Source organism: Opisthorchis viverrini (genome assembly GCF_000715545.1).
Source record: "Opisthorchis viverrini unplaced genomic scaffold opera_v5_242, whole genome shotgun sequence".
Taxonomy (NCBI): Eukaryota; Metazoa; Platyhelminthes; class Trematoda; order Opisthorchiida; family Opisthorchiidae; genus Opisthorchis; species Opisthorchis viverrini.
In genome coordinates, this window is record NW_008751898.1 from 530,862 (window position 1) to 543,688 (window position 12,827).

A 12,827-nucleotide genomic window follows, 5' to 3' on the forward strand; every position below is an offset into this window, starting at 1 on the left:
TACGCACCACCAAACCTCCTAACCTTAATCATTGCGCACTTTCTTACGTGATCGCTGTTGGTGATTGAGTATTTGTGCCTAAATCTTTCTTACGTGATTGACCCAGGTTGTGTTTAGCACATCCAAGAACCTGTTCAGATTGCACATTGATCCAACTTCCCGGTAATAGATATTCTCTTGCTGTAATGATGTGATACTGAAAACTCTCCAAGCCCCGAAACCCAATCCTCCAACTATCAAGAGAGCCTTGTCGAACTGAAATGTGCAAGCGACACTGTCCTTATCCTGGAAAAAAAGAAGAAAGCTCAAGCATTCTTGGAAATGTTAGAATGATTCCATTTTTTAAAGTCTACTCCGCACTCACAAGGTGTGAATTTATTCTGCATGGTTCACATGCAGGACATGTTTCCTAATCCTCCCTGTGGTTGTAGCTGCCGCAGTTTCGTTCACGGATGATTTGGCGGGAGGGGGTAGGTAGCTGCGCATTGCAGGCGGTAGATAATAAATTGGTGCAAAAATCCAGCACTGTCAGTGGGGGGTTGGGAAAGGAGTTATGCATTGAAAGCGATAGCTTGGATGCACGAGCGCCATTGAGGGTATACTGGTTTCCCGATCACCTTGTTACTTTTTTGCTGATGATAGCCCAACAACATCGGCTTCGTTTGCAAATGAGTGTATCCCGCCAATAGCATAATTGTCTCTTCCCCTGTATGTTTGACTGGTGGCGTCAAAAGGTGTGTGTGCGAATATATATCAACGGCTGTGCTGTTGATTCCTGTTCGGGTTCCGTAAGCGAGTGTTTGCCGGTGCAGACACCTTTAATGCTTGCGGTTTATCAGCACTAAGCCCATCCCCGTACATTCTTTAAGTACGTGGTTTTATTTTAATAATCATCGTTCAGCTGTAACACCCTTTCGGTTCCCAACTGCCCGAAGGAAGCACGACGGCTGGGATACTACCAGGTTGCCCAAGCCTAGGCAGAAGTCCAGATGCAAAGGTCGGGTTCGAACCACGGACCTTCCGGTCATTAAATCCGCGCTGTAACCACTGAGCCATCTCATTCTATTTCAATGAATTGACGTGATTGTGTGTCACTGAAACACCGGTACTGTGCACTGAATCAAATCCGGTACCAGGTAACCTGGGTCTCGGTTACGGGCCGAAGTTCTCAGTTGAAGATGAAGTCGCCCATAATCCGGGTAAATTAGAGAGCAGCAGTTTTTTTTCGCAAATATGCGGGTCGGAAAATGTGATGATAGGTAATTCAGTTTTCCGCTTCATTACTCTTTATAGCCGCCTATCAGTCCACGTATCTCTTTGGATTAAGTATACTGCATCTATTGGCTTTGGGTAAGCAGATCTAGCCGTTTAATGAGCCCTTCTTTGAACTATGCACATGCGATTGTATACTGAGGACGTATGTGCGCAACTAATTCCTTCTTATGGTTGAGGATTTGAAGTTTCAGGCTCTTGATTACTTCATTCGCGGCTTCACAGATTTCCCAAGCTTTCTTTCTTCGCGTTACTTACGTCGTTTGGACCAGCCCTTGGGAAACCTTACGGGCCTCTTATTTCTTCCATCAATTTTCTATCTGTACCCTGGTTGATTGATTGGGCGTGTTTACTGCCTGTCGTGGATTTTTTTGGTGTCCCTGGCGCCTTGGTTTGACATCATTTGAGCTCGTGCACTCATACTGGTTAGTTTAGAAGGTTCCTCGAAGGCAGTGATTTCTAAAGAATATTGTTTGATTACTGTCACCGTGACGAGGAATAAATTTACATGTGTGACATGTCAACTCACCACCAGAGGTCTGGAGAATCGCAGCTTATCCGCTACTTTGTCGGTTTTGCTTGACCCGTTTTACCCCACGTTTCAAGGCTTCTAGTAGTTAACCGTATTCATTGACGTCTTAGTTTCTTTCGTTGCATCGTGTCCAGTTAGCTTCTTAGGTTATTATTATGTACCGTTGTCTCTCCAGTCTCTTCCCTCAGAAAAATCTGTAGTTTTTGACTTCCTCAGCGATTAAGATTTGAGCAGCAGGTTGTGATTTTGATCATGGTGTCTCTTGTGAACAAACGCTAGTAACATGCGTTTTTCCAACGTGTCGATTTTTCTTTGCCGTATTTCAGCTTTATCTCCCTGGTACATATCCCTATATCCATGATCTTGTCTGTTGTTTGTTTACAGGCGGTACTGGCACACCTGGCCCGGTCTTGATTAGAACCACGAGCAACAATTCGCTTCCAACCATCGTACAATCAGATGAATCAGCAGTTCCTTCGGTTTCTGTGGCCAATGTACCAATTGCTGGAAAGTCGGTCATTACGGTTTTACCTACGGGACAAGCAAAAGTGGTACGCCCAAACCTTCAGCCAACTCCACAGAAATCTGCTTCAACTCAACAGTCGAAGTCTTTATTGCCATCCACAGTGGCCTCTCAGTCCGCTCCGAATGTCGCAGCCCTGGCGTCTAGGAGCCATTCCTCCGGTACGGGTATGGCTTATTGTTTTGTTCCGACTCCTTTGTGTTCTAACTGTTCCTGATCAGGTCTTCCCATGTTTTATCTTGAGCCATACACCAGTGTCGATGCATACTGACCACTGCTACTACATTTTCAAAAGTATTTTCCATGTCCATTCTGTTTATTTTTGGTCAGTTTATCGATTTACCATTCTGTATATGTGCTACTTCAGACCGGTCGAATGGTCAGCGTATCGATGGAAGCAGTGGTCGAGGTGGTTCGGCGACATCGAAACCAGCACAGGAGGTACATTCACCTGAAGTCCAAGCTCAAATTATCAATCGCCTAACGGCCATGGCAGCTAGGTACCTGCCAGCTGTACGTCAGGGGATTCAGATGGCTTCCGCTCAACCTGAAACGCAACCGTACGTACGCAAATACATCAAACTGCGTGATATACTGGAAAATCCCGAGGCAAACCTAAATGTAATACGGCTGGCGCAAGTGCAACCGATCGAACGGTTGTTGGACGAGATCGAACGGAATCCAATGCACCTGGCACAACAACAACAACAACATCCATCACAGCAGCAGCAACAACAACAGCCGAAACACGCTGCTGCCGTGGCCGCCGCGGCCTCTGTAGCTGCTGCAGCCGCAGCTAGCACTTCCAACTTGCAACATAAAGCTGCGGTATCCGATAGCGTTAGGAAATCTGTTCCGATGCAACTGCTTTCACGTCAAGGAACCTTGACGGCAGATCAGGGACGGCAACAACAACAGCAGCAACAGAGAGCCGCGCCTGGTGTGCAGCCCCAACAAGGTTCGACTGAACAACCACAGAATCGTTTCAGAGGTGAGTCGACACTTTTTCGACTGTTCTTGTTTTCTCTTTTTATACTTGGGGCGATATGGCCCAAGTGGTTAGAGCGCGAATTTACAGACTGGAAGGTCCGTGGTTCGAACCCGACCTCTGCCACTCGACTTCCCCTGTCTAGGCTTGGGCAACGTGGCAGTATCCCAGCCTTCGTGCTTCATTTAGGTGGCATGGCAGTTAGGCACCGAAAGGGTGCTACAGCTGAACGATTTTTTTCTTTTTATACTTCGGAACTTCTTAGCTTGGATTTCTTGTTACTAATCACATTGTGCTGTTCATTTTAGACAGCTACTCTTCAAGTGCCTGCGTACATAGCTGACGAGTCTTCCAGATTCGTTCTACATCAAGTGTAGGTTTAGAGAGAATTTCACCTCCCTATTCACCCGATTGCGTTTCGATATCGGTTTTCTCCGATTCGCACCATTTTCCTAACATCCTAGCTTTCTGTCCGTCCTGTCTTGTATGGAGTAGCAACCCTCGAACAAGCTTTGCTGTTTATCAGCTGTTACTCCCTCCGGTTCATCTCTGATTTTTCACAATCTCGACTATTCGTTGAGCTACGTGGTTTTACGTGAAGCCGGATTCGAATCTGTGCGTAGATCGCTACGGTATATAGAAATTCGGGGAAATGCGATAGATCAACCCAAGCACACACTTTCCGTTGACAACGCAGTACTTAGTGTTTTCATAATTTCTTTTTCCTTGTTTTTCTATCCCTGGAGTTCCAACTACCAATCTGAACACGCTTCTCTCCCAACCACTCGGATCAGGCAGCCCAACTAGCATGTCTGACGCACATCTCGCCCGAAATCCCAGCCAAGCTTCCCCAAACAGCCGTGCGTTGTTTGTCTCCACAAGTCCGGATGTCGGTGCACCATCTACCCAAAATGCGTCCAGTTTGCAGACGGCCTCTCAACTCGGTACATTTCCAGCAGAACCTAGTGGGACGCGACCAGCACCTGCCGCCGTTATCCCGGACGGACAGATTGCACGAACTGGTCATGGTGTTGGGCCGTTTAGTTCCCAGCCTCGGACGTCGGGAATGGGACTGGGTGGTTTTCAGACTAGTCTGCAAATGTTAGCCACAGAATTGCAAAAGATCGCCGAGCGAGCCACACAAGACTCCAGTTACGGTCGCCGCGTTTGTCGTGCAATAAATGAGGTTCGCCGAACTCACCGTTTGCTGTGTCACTCTAGTTCTTCACTTTATTTTTCGCTACCTTATTATTATTATTATTATTATTATTATTGAAGTAAGGCTGTGGGCCTCCATTGCACTCTGCTGCTTTACCTGTTTTTTAGCTGAAGCATCTTTGTGCATGAATTCTGAACCTAAAAACATAGCTAACGATGGTCAGGCTTCACTCTTAGTTTATTTAGCCGCTCGTGGTTGAATACGTGCAGAACGCATTCAGGGCAGAATGATGGCCATTTTGCCACCGTACAGCTCAAGATTGGAGCCATTCTGAACGATTTCTACCAATCACTCTATTGGATAGTTTGTTCAGAATTCTGGTAAATCGCGAAATTGAACTATGTTCATTGCAATGTATGCTTTCGACAATGGATTTGAATATAGAGCTCTCGGTATCCGAAAAAAGTGCCCTAGTCAGTCAGGATAATATACCTCCTCTCAACTATGAACAGTCTCATTGCTTACGGGATGAATAATTGTGTTTGGAACGTCGAAGACATTCTACATTCGATTTGTGGACCTTTTTCTACCCACAGTTATTCAAAAATTGTCGGTGTTAAATGTCCGACGCGACCAAGGATATGCACTACTGATGAGCTCTAAGAAGAGCGAAACTTCAGTCCAGTTTAGTGTAGAATAATTTTTCCAGGACAGGAGGAAGACTGTTGAAACTTGTGATGTGAAAATGAGTACCACAAATTCCGCAACTATCGACAACTAATCAACGGCTGCAAGCAGGTTTCCGGCGTCTGTAGCGCTACCCGACCGGGAAGTCCTGACAGGCGGGTCAACCGATCGACACAACCAGGGCAATTACTGGTTCCTTGTTCGAGATGCCGTGCAAACCAACCTAATCGCTCAAGCGTAAACATGTTAATTCGTCCACTCTGGGGAGTGATGGAATCACGCTTTCTTCGAAAGTCAGATGTCCGGAGTTCAAACCTCGGTGCGGCCAAGATATTGCACTACTGGCGAGCTCTAATAAGGGCGAAACCTGAATCAAGTGCTTCCTTCCTCTGGTGTTGACTCGTCAGAATAATTATGCCAGAACAAGAGTACTGTCAAGCAAGCGTGGCATGAACGTAAATGCTAAAACGGTTTTGGCTTGTGCGAAACCCAATGTTTGCTTATATGATGAGAGGAAAAGCTACGCTTCTTGATTGTTTCCCTTGTCTCTTGTTTCCTTCTATTTTTTTTAGAACCTGTTTGCCTCGAAATATAGTTTTGCCCCGTTAGCTTTGTTGGGTGCACCATATATCATTATGATATCGATCGGCAACTAATACGTGTAGATATTGTTTATTCCACTTCTTTGGCGAGATGGCCCAAGTGGTTAGAGCGCGAATTTACTGACCGGAAGGTCCGTGGTTCGGACCCGACCTCTGCCTCTCGACTTTCCCTATCTAGACTTGGGCAACCTGGCACTAGCCCAGCCCTCGTGCAACCTTCGGGTGGCATAGCACCAAAAGGGTGCTACAGCTGAACGATTTCTTTCTTTCGTGCTATAAATCCCTTATCAATAAAACTTGCGGCAACTTTGGCGGTCACGACTCAGTTATTAGGTGGTCTAGTGACTTAGACAAGTGTCGTGACATGATACATTTGAAAGCTTTAGCAAAATCGGTGGCACAAGGTCCGTGCTGCTACGGGCAGTAGCTCAGCATCGAAGAAGCGATACACTGAAGTGTGACACAAAGGCTTCCTTATTTCCACAGGTTTCTCCCCGTTGCCTTTTTAGCTTCCTGAGCATTTCGGCGACTTCGTTGGTGGTACCAACATCTAAATGGGTTCAGTACAGTAGGTTAAAACGAGTCGTAACAAGCTTTTACTGTCATCCCACTGTGCATTCAACTGTGCCATGTGGTCCCTCCCAACAACTGACTACAGATGTAAGTATCAGTTAATGGTGCATTAGAACGTAGGAAGCGTCTGTGTGCGTGGTATGGACCAGTCTATCATAAACCTCCGCATTCTTACGTCTGTGACACGTGAAATTTGTCCGTTCGTCCTAAGGTATGATTATTTATTTTGTAGGTTTACTGGTAGTATGCTAGGATTTTGAAATTTTTCTCGGGATTTAATCCCTCATGCTGTAGTTTCCCTAACTCCCGTGAAGTTGTACTCGAGTAGGTTGGTTACATCAACCTTTTCATTGTTATTTGTGTGCAGATGGATCAAGCACGTTCTAGTCTGTCCTTTCTTACTTTTGAGTGTTTGCTACCTTTTTGAATATATGAGCCCCAGTCATGCTGGATAGATACAGGAGATCAGAAGTGCATCTGCTCCTATTCCGTATGGCTTTGACAAAACTTTTTTTATCAGTTCTTTGGGGTTGAAGTTTGTACGAAGACAAGGATAGGAAAGTAACCTGCTCTTCTGACATCTTTTTTGACAGATTTCTCAAGAAACCAAACAGTTTCGCGAGACTTTTGGCCTGCTGCTACCACAAGATATCTGTCCACAAGACATATCCAAGTCATCGAAAGATGAGCCGTCTGATAAGCCGAGTGATACTGAACTTCTGCCTGTTAGGCCATGTAGTCGAAAGCGCGAAAGGGCGCTTTCAGAAGTGGAAAATGACAAAAAAGAAGAGGAATCAGATAACTGGCAGTGTCCTGAAGGATCCGGTAAAGTAACCGACAAAACTAACGAGCCGCAGGGTAAAAAGATATGTCTTGGTACACAAGCATCCAGTGGCCAGTGCGAGCCACCCGCTCCGGGCCAGCTTTTGGAGCACCAAAAACTACAAACACTTCCGGTGAGTCAACTTTACACTTAAGTTTCATAGGGAAATGAAGAGTAACACTTCACCTTTCAATGGTTTCCGTCGAGTGCTACTAGTCTTTTTAGGCTGGAAAGAGCTTCGTTCGCACCTCAGCGCAATCCGGGGCATATTTCTAATGTGACACAAGTTTTTCCTAATACCACCGAGATTCCTTCTATAAATCTCGGAATTCCTCGTACTTTTCCACGCGGTTTGCCGGCTTTAGCGCCTTCAGTCCGCATTCAGACTCCCAGGAGCTTTCCAACCCACTACCAACCAAGCTGTCGTTTGAGTCGAATCAACTTTCAAGGGCCGGTCTTTTCCGTGGAATGGTTTGACAGCAGTACTACTAACTACCGTGTCGTAAATTCGAACTAGTAAATATCACTTTCATTGCTACATTTTCTCACCAGAGCTGAATCCTCCATTTGGGCATCTAAAACGAGTTTGTTATATGCTGTACTGATGGAGCATTTCAATAGTCTTCTGGGAATAACCTTCTGGGAAGTTTTTCATGTGGAACAACAGTACACTTCGTTTCCAAGACAAAACTAGAACCTAGTTAAGTTTGAGGCTTCATGGGTACATTGAATTGGCGAGTCATTTTTCGAATGGTTGAGACTTTAGCTGTCTTCTTACCTTTTTCCCAAGGGCAATGTCAGTAGCTCACTACACCGTTCTCTTTTCTCTCCAGGACGCTTCAAATTCCTGTAAGTTCTTTTTGAGAATGCTTAGTTGGTCTTCATTTTCAACCTATTCCAACTACTAGTTTTCACCTTACAGAGTCACTTTTCATGTGCGTAGCAGTCAGTTGCCTTTTATGTTTTCGGAAGGTTTTGTGTTTTTCTGATTGTTTCTGCTAACCCATGCATTATTGTTGTCCGTACATACATCATTACAATGAAACAGATGTGTACAAGAAAACATTTAATCCCAGCCGCACTGAAGAGGTTAACTTCAGGACCACAACTAATTTTCATTAAAACATTACTGTTCTGTAAACTCCTGGAGGTTCTCTTTGTAGTTCGGTGGCTATGGATGTCTTTTCTAGACTCGCACTATCTATTTATCCCATTTACTACCGTTTGATTGGTCCGCTACGATTCATTCTTTGCTCTACTCCAATTAGTATCTGGTCATCGAATACATACAAGTCACTTTTGCCGTTTGTCATACCATTGTATTATGCGGCTCCATCGTGACGAATTCCTTCCAAGAATGGTCCCTCCAAATAGATGCCACTCTTCACAACATTCTGCGTTTCACGATCAACCACACCGAGGGCGCTCCCAACCAGGCAGACAGACGGTGAAAATAGTTGAACAAGTTTATTTCTTAGCTTTGGTCACGACATTTTTCCATATGTGAAGAGTTCCTCGAAACTAGGACGATTCTCTTTATGTTGGTCGACATTCCAAGGACGTTTTATACCCCAGCACACTTTGTGTCAACTCTGTGCTTCTACCGTTTTTTCATTATTCCAGCATTCCTCTTCACTCGGTCCATAATCCCTTACGATCCGGAATCCGACCCATTGGATAAATTTAGTACAGATCAAATTGAACGCCTTAATCCGCGGATTCTTTGCGAGATTCAACGCATTCGTGAATTTCACATTCGGGTCGAGGCAAATCCCGACCCACCCGCTATTGATGACATGGAGACTTATGCTACTTGTATGGATGCTGGCGAATGGAATACGAGTTGCCACCTGAAGCTTACTCAGGATGATGAAGTAAGGGACCCATACTATGTTCGCCTAATATCTCTGTGTGCCGCGGTTCGTAATTGCCGAAGCTTGCAGTTGCATTTACTCAGTACCGTTAGTTGTCAGGTTGCGTTATTTTCAGGCATTGATTTTGTTTTTGTCAGGCTTCGACGTTTGGTTGGAGTGAGGCTGAAGTAGCTGCTTTGCAGAATGCACTACCTGTTCTTCCGGCGAATCCGTCGTGCCAAATATTCGGATATGGTTCTTCATAACTGGCGTATTGAGCAATGTCCGATTATGATGAGGTACTGGAAATAAGGACCAGTGTTCCCTCCATTAACTTAACATCCATTACTTAACACGTTGACGAGTGTTCTTCCGATGCACTACACCTTGTTTAGCGTGCTGCTCAGTACAGGTCACACAAAAAACAATCATATATGACTTCGTTGGTGGAGAAAACTTAAGGTTTTAACAGATATCCGTTTCATTACGAAGCGTTAATAAATTTAGCTTCTCGGAAGCTACTCATTCGAGTACTCGATTTCACTCCAACTGTTGACCAGTTGCCCTTTGGGCGACATGGCCCAAGTGGTTAGAGCGCGAATTTACTGATCGGAAGGTTCGTGGTTCGAATCCGACCGTCGCCACTCGACTTCCCCTGTCTAGGCTTGGGCAGCCTGGCAGTATCCCAGCCCTCGTGCTTCCTTTGGGTGGCATGGCAGCTAGGCACCGAAAGAATGCTACAGCTGAACGCTTTTCTTTGTTGACCAGTTTAATAGTTTGTCACAGCTGTCGTCGGTAAATAATGTTAACCGGGAGGGACTATGTTTTCAATGTTTTGACTACTCAACAACTAGAAGCTCAGTTTCTGTGCTGGTTGTTCCAGGGAACCAGACATATCTTACATATTTTACAGCTATTCCAATGTTTCTGCTGTGATTTTCCTCTCCTAGAATCTAGCTTACTTGCCGTGTGCTCCACCGGCCCTTATGGTTCGGTTAGCCCCGGACTACCTGAAAGCTGGTCATTTGAACTGGTTCTACCAACGCCGATCCCAACTGTCTACGAGCAACAGTTGTTCCTCCTCCCCCCAATACTCGCCAAAAGAACGCGAGCACTTTCTGGATTTGTGCTACGCAGAACTTGACCGAACCGTTGAACAACAGTTGCGCCGGGTTACGCACTATCGTCTCAGTTTATATTTGGTTGCTAAGTCCTGGGTGAGTGTGGAGTTCCCATTCATATGGCTGATCTCTCGTTTATTGCTTCTAGCTCCAGTTTTTTTAATCACAGGGTTTGGATATGCGATTTTCGCCGTTGTCAGTGATTGGATTTAACCCCAATATTTGGTGTCCGGTAGTCTTGTCGTTTTTTCGTGTGGCCGGGCCACATTCATATGTCTCTCGTTTATTGCTTCTAGCTCCAGTTTTTTTAATCACAGGGTTTGGATATGCGATTTTCGCCGTTGTCAGTGATTGGATTTAACCCCAATATTTGGTGTCCGGTAGTCTTGTCGTTTTTTCGTGTGGCCGGGCCACGCTAAGAGGTTTTTTATTTGTGCTGCCTTTGTTTCTTCCAGGATTCTCGCAATTCAAATGATTTGGCCATCAACCAAAGTTTTACTAGCGTTACCAAAGTAGATGCTTCTAATTCTTGGTTCTGATGGAATTTAGCTGGTATACACTATCATCGATTTGATGCTGGTTTAGGTTCCTTCGCGAACTTCATTCCCGAGTAATTTGTCCTCATTTCTAAGGGAGTGCACATCAATCGTGTCTTGAAATCCCTTCACACAGCTGTTTGGCATAAGCGCACTTTCCTCGGATGAGGTGTGTTCTCGAACACGTATCTGTTCTATTTGAAGGATAGCTGATCGTTTCAGATCCCTCCGGTTGGATACGTAAGGCTGATCGGTTGAACTCCCTCACTAGAGGCCGCACTCGTTAATCCCACTCACCTAGACTTTGCATGCCCGAATTTTCAGTCCTGCCAAACGCTGCAACGCGGATGTGCCTGGCCCCGTGCATCTGATAGTTGAAATTAGCACAGATAAGCTAGGGTAGACTTGCTCTGGGTTATTGCAAAACGTAGTACGCCACTTCCTGTTCGAAACTGGCTGGATCGTACATCCCATAAGGGAATGTGATTGTTCAGTTGAGACAACGCTTCACCTTGTAAAAACATGGGGCTCTTAAAAGTCCTGGGTGATTATTTTAAAGGGTGATTTGGAGTGTGTTGTTTAATTGATAAGAAAACAGTAGATCTCGATCATAGAGCCTTCAGCACTCATTTCACATACTGGTTTCAGACATATCCTCAGTAGCCATCTCTGGTTTTGGTTGGAGTGATAGTGTACTTCACTCCAACAGTGTTTCTTATTTGGAACTTTATATGCCGCCAGTCCTCAACCCAAGCGCTTTTCTTGACTGGATCATCGAGGATGGGTTATCAGTTGGCAGGCTATTTTGGCAACCCGAAATATTCCCCGTTGCAATGTTATCTTTGTTGAAACCCCCACGTGACCAAAACTGACTGACAGGTCCTGTTCCAGGCAAAAACGGTACAATCAACAGACTCTATTAAGTGATCTGGACTAACTACCAGGCTGTCGCCTTGGGCGGTTGGTGTCACGAACACTGCTGATATGTTACGCCATGTACTGTCAAGGCTTTACTGGGTTTTAGCTTAACTAGTAATTCCATCTAAAATATGCCTAGTTCACTATTCCGTGGAATGTGTTGTATTGGCACCACGAGCGGATGGTGATCAGTTCGGAGTGTAGGATGAAACAACGCACGAAAATTCATCGTTGACCGAGTTCCCAATAGTTGCCATTACTTTCTTTTCATTTAGAACACGTGTTTGTGCTAAATCACCTTGCTTTGTAGCCAGCTGTGTTGAAAAGCATTCCCCCATTTACAGGTATCTGCATGATCCTTCTACAGATGGACTAGTACATCTCAGTTGCAGATGTGCAAATGTGTTGAATGACGTAGTTGTGACAGAAACGAAATATTTCTTCATGTACTATCAGGACCACTGTTCAGAAAGCGAGTGAACGGTTATTAATAGTCCCACATCCTATCCCTTACAATAGAGTCTACGTTGTTGTTGATTCCACAGATGCGCGATTGGTCATCCGTTTGGTTTGAGTGCACGGGTGTTTTGTCTTGGGTAGTCCATCTGTTAAAGCACTACTACAAACGGGAATTCGGTGCATCGACTCCCCCCAAACCTCCATGTTTCTATTTATACATTGTGCAATTGGAATTCCAATTCGTCGAATTTTTGAATCACAGGGAGTGTGGTGTCAAGTCATGTCCATGAATGTAAAATGCGACGCAACACATTCCTATACTAGCTTTTCACGTTTATCCCGTTTTGTTGTTTCCCTATACTTTTTCTAGATGGACTGTATCTGCGCTGCGATGGCGCGTTTTGTCAAGTTGGATCAGAACGTTTTCCTGGCAGCTTAGGCTTGTGTGAATAGGATCTTCTTCAAACTTCCCTTTGTTCATTTCTTTCTAATAAATATGTTTCCATCTCATGTTCCACCTCGTGTGGACCTTTTTTTCTAGCGAAACAACGAGGTTTCACTATGCTACCTGTTGGACCCGCTGGGCGCTTATAAACCAGAGGGGGGACGTAAATTGAATGGTGTTTTTCGGACTTGATGAAAATAGCTTTACTGTCCCATGCATCCTCACCGCGTTGACTTTATTTTGTCGCTAGCCAAACGATGGGACCGTAATTGAAGTGGTCCAAATAACCGAACTTTAGGAAATGGAGCGTGATAAGGTCGGGATAGTGATTCAGAC

The 12,827-nt window shown here is 45.0% G+C and overlaps 1 protein-coding gene across 1 annotated transcript in view; it reads left to right on the forward strand.

Moving 5' to 3' along the window:
• The window catches only part of T265_08862 (hypothetical protein), a gene marked incomplete at both ends in the record, with an annotated part of 31,029 nt that extends 18,496 nt beyond the window's left edge, over nt 1–12,533 (forward strand). Inside the window, 7 exons of the mRNA XM_009174779.1 lie at nt 2,189–2,488; nt 2,695–3,318; nt 4,110–4,501; nt 6,930–7,292; nt 8,638–9,033; nt 9,963–10,229; nt 12,417–12,533. Of these exons, the coding sequence (XP_009173043.1) occupies nt 2,189–2,488; nt 2,695–3,318; nt 4,110–4,501; nt 6,930–7,292; nt 8,638–9,033; nt 9,963–10,229; nt 12,417–12,485 (2,411 nt within the window). The remainder of the gene's footprint in view (nt 1–2,188; nt 2,489–2,694; nt 3,319–4,109; nt 4,502–6,929; nt 7,293–8,637; nt 9,034–9,962; nt 10,230–12,416) is intronic.
• Between the last annotated feature and the right edge of the window lie 294 nt (nt 12,534–12,827).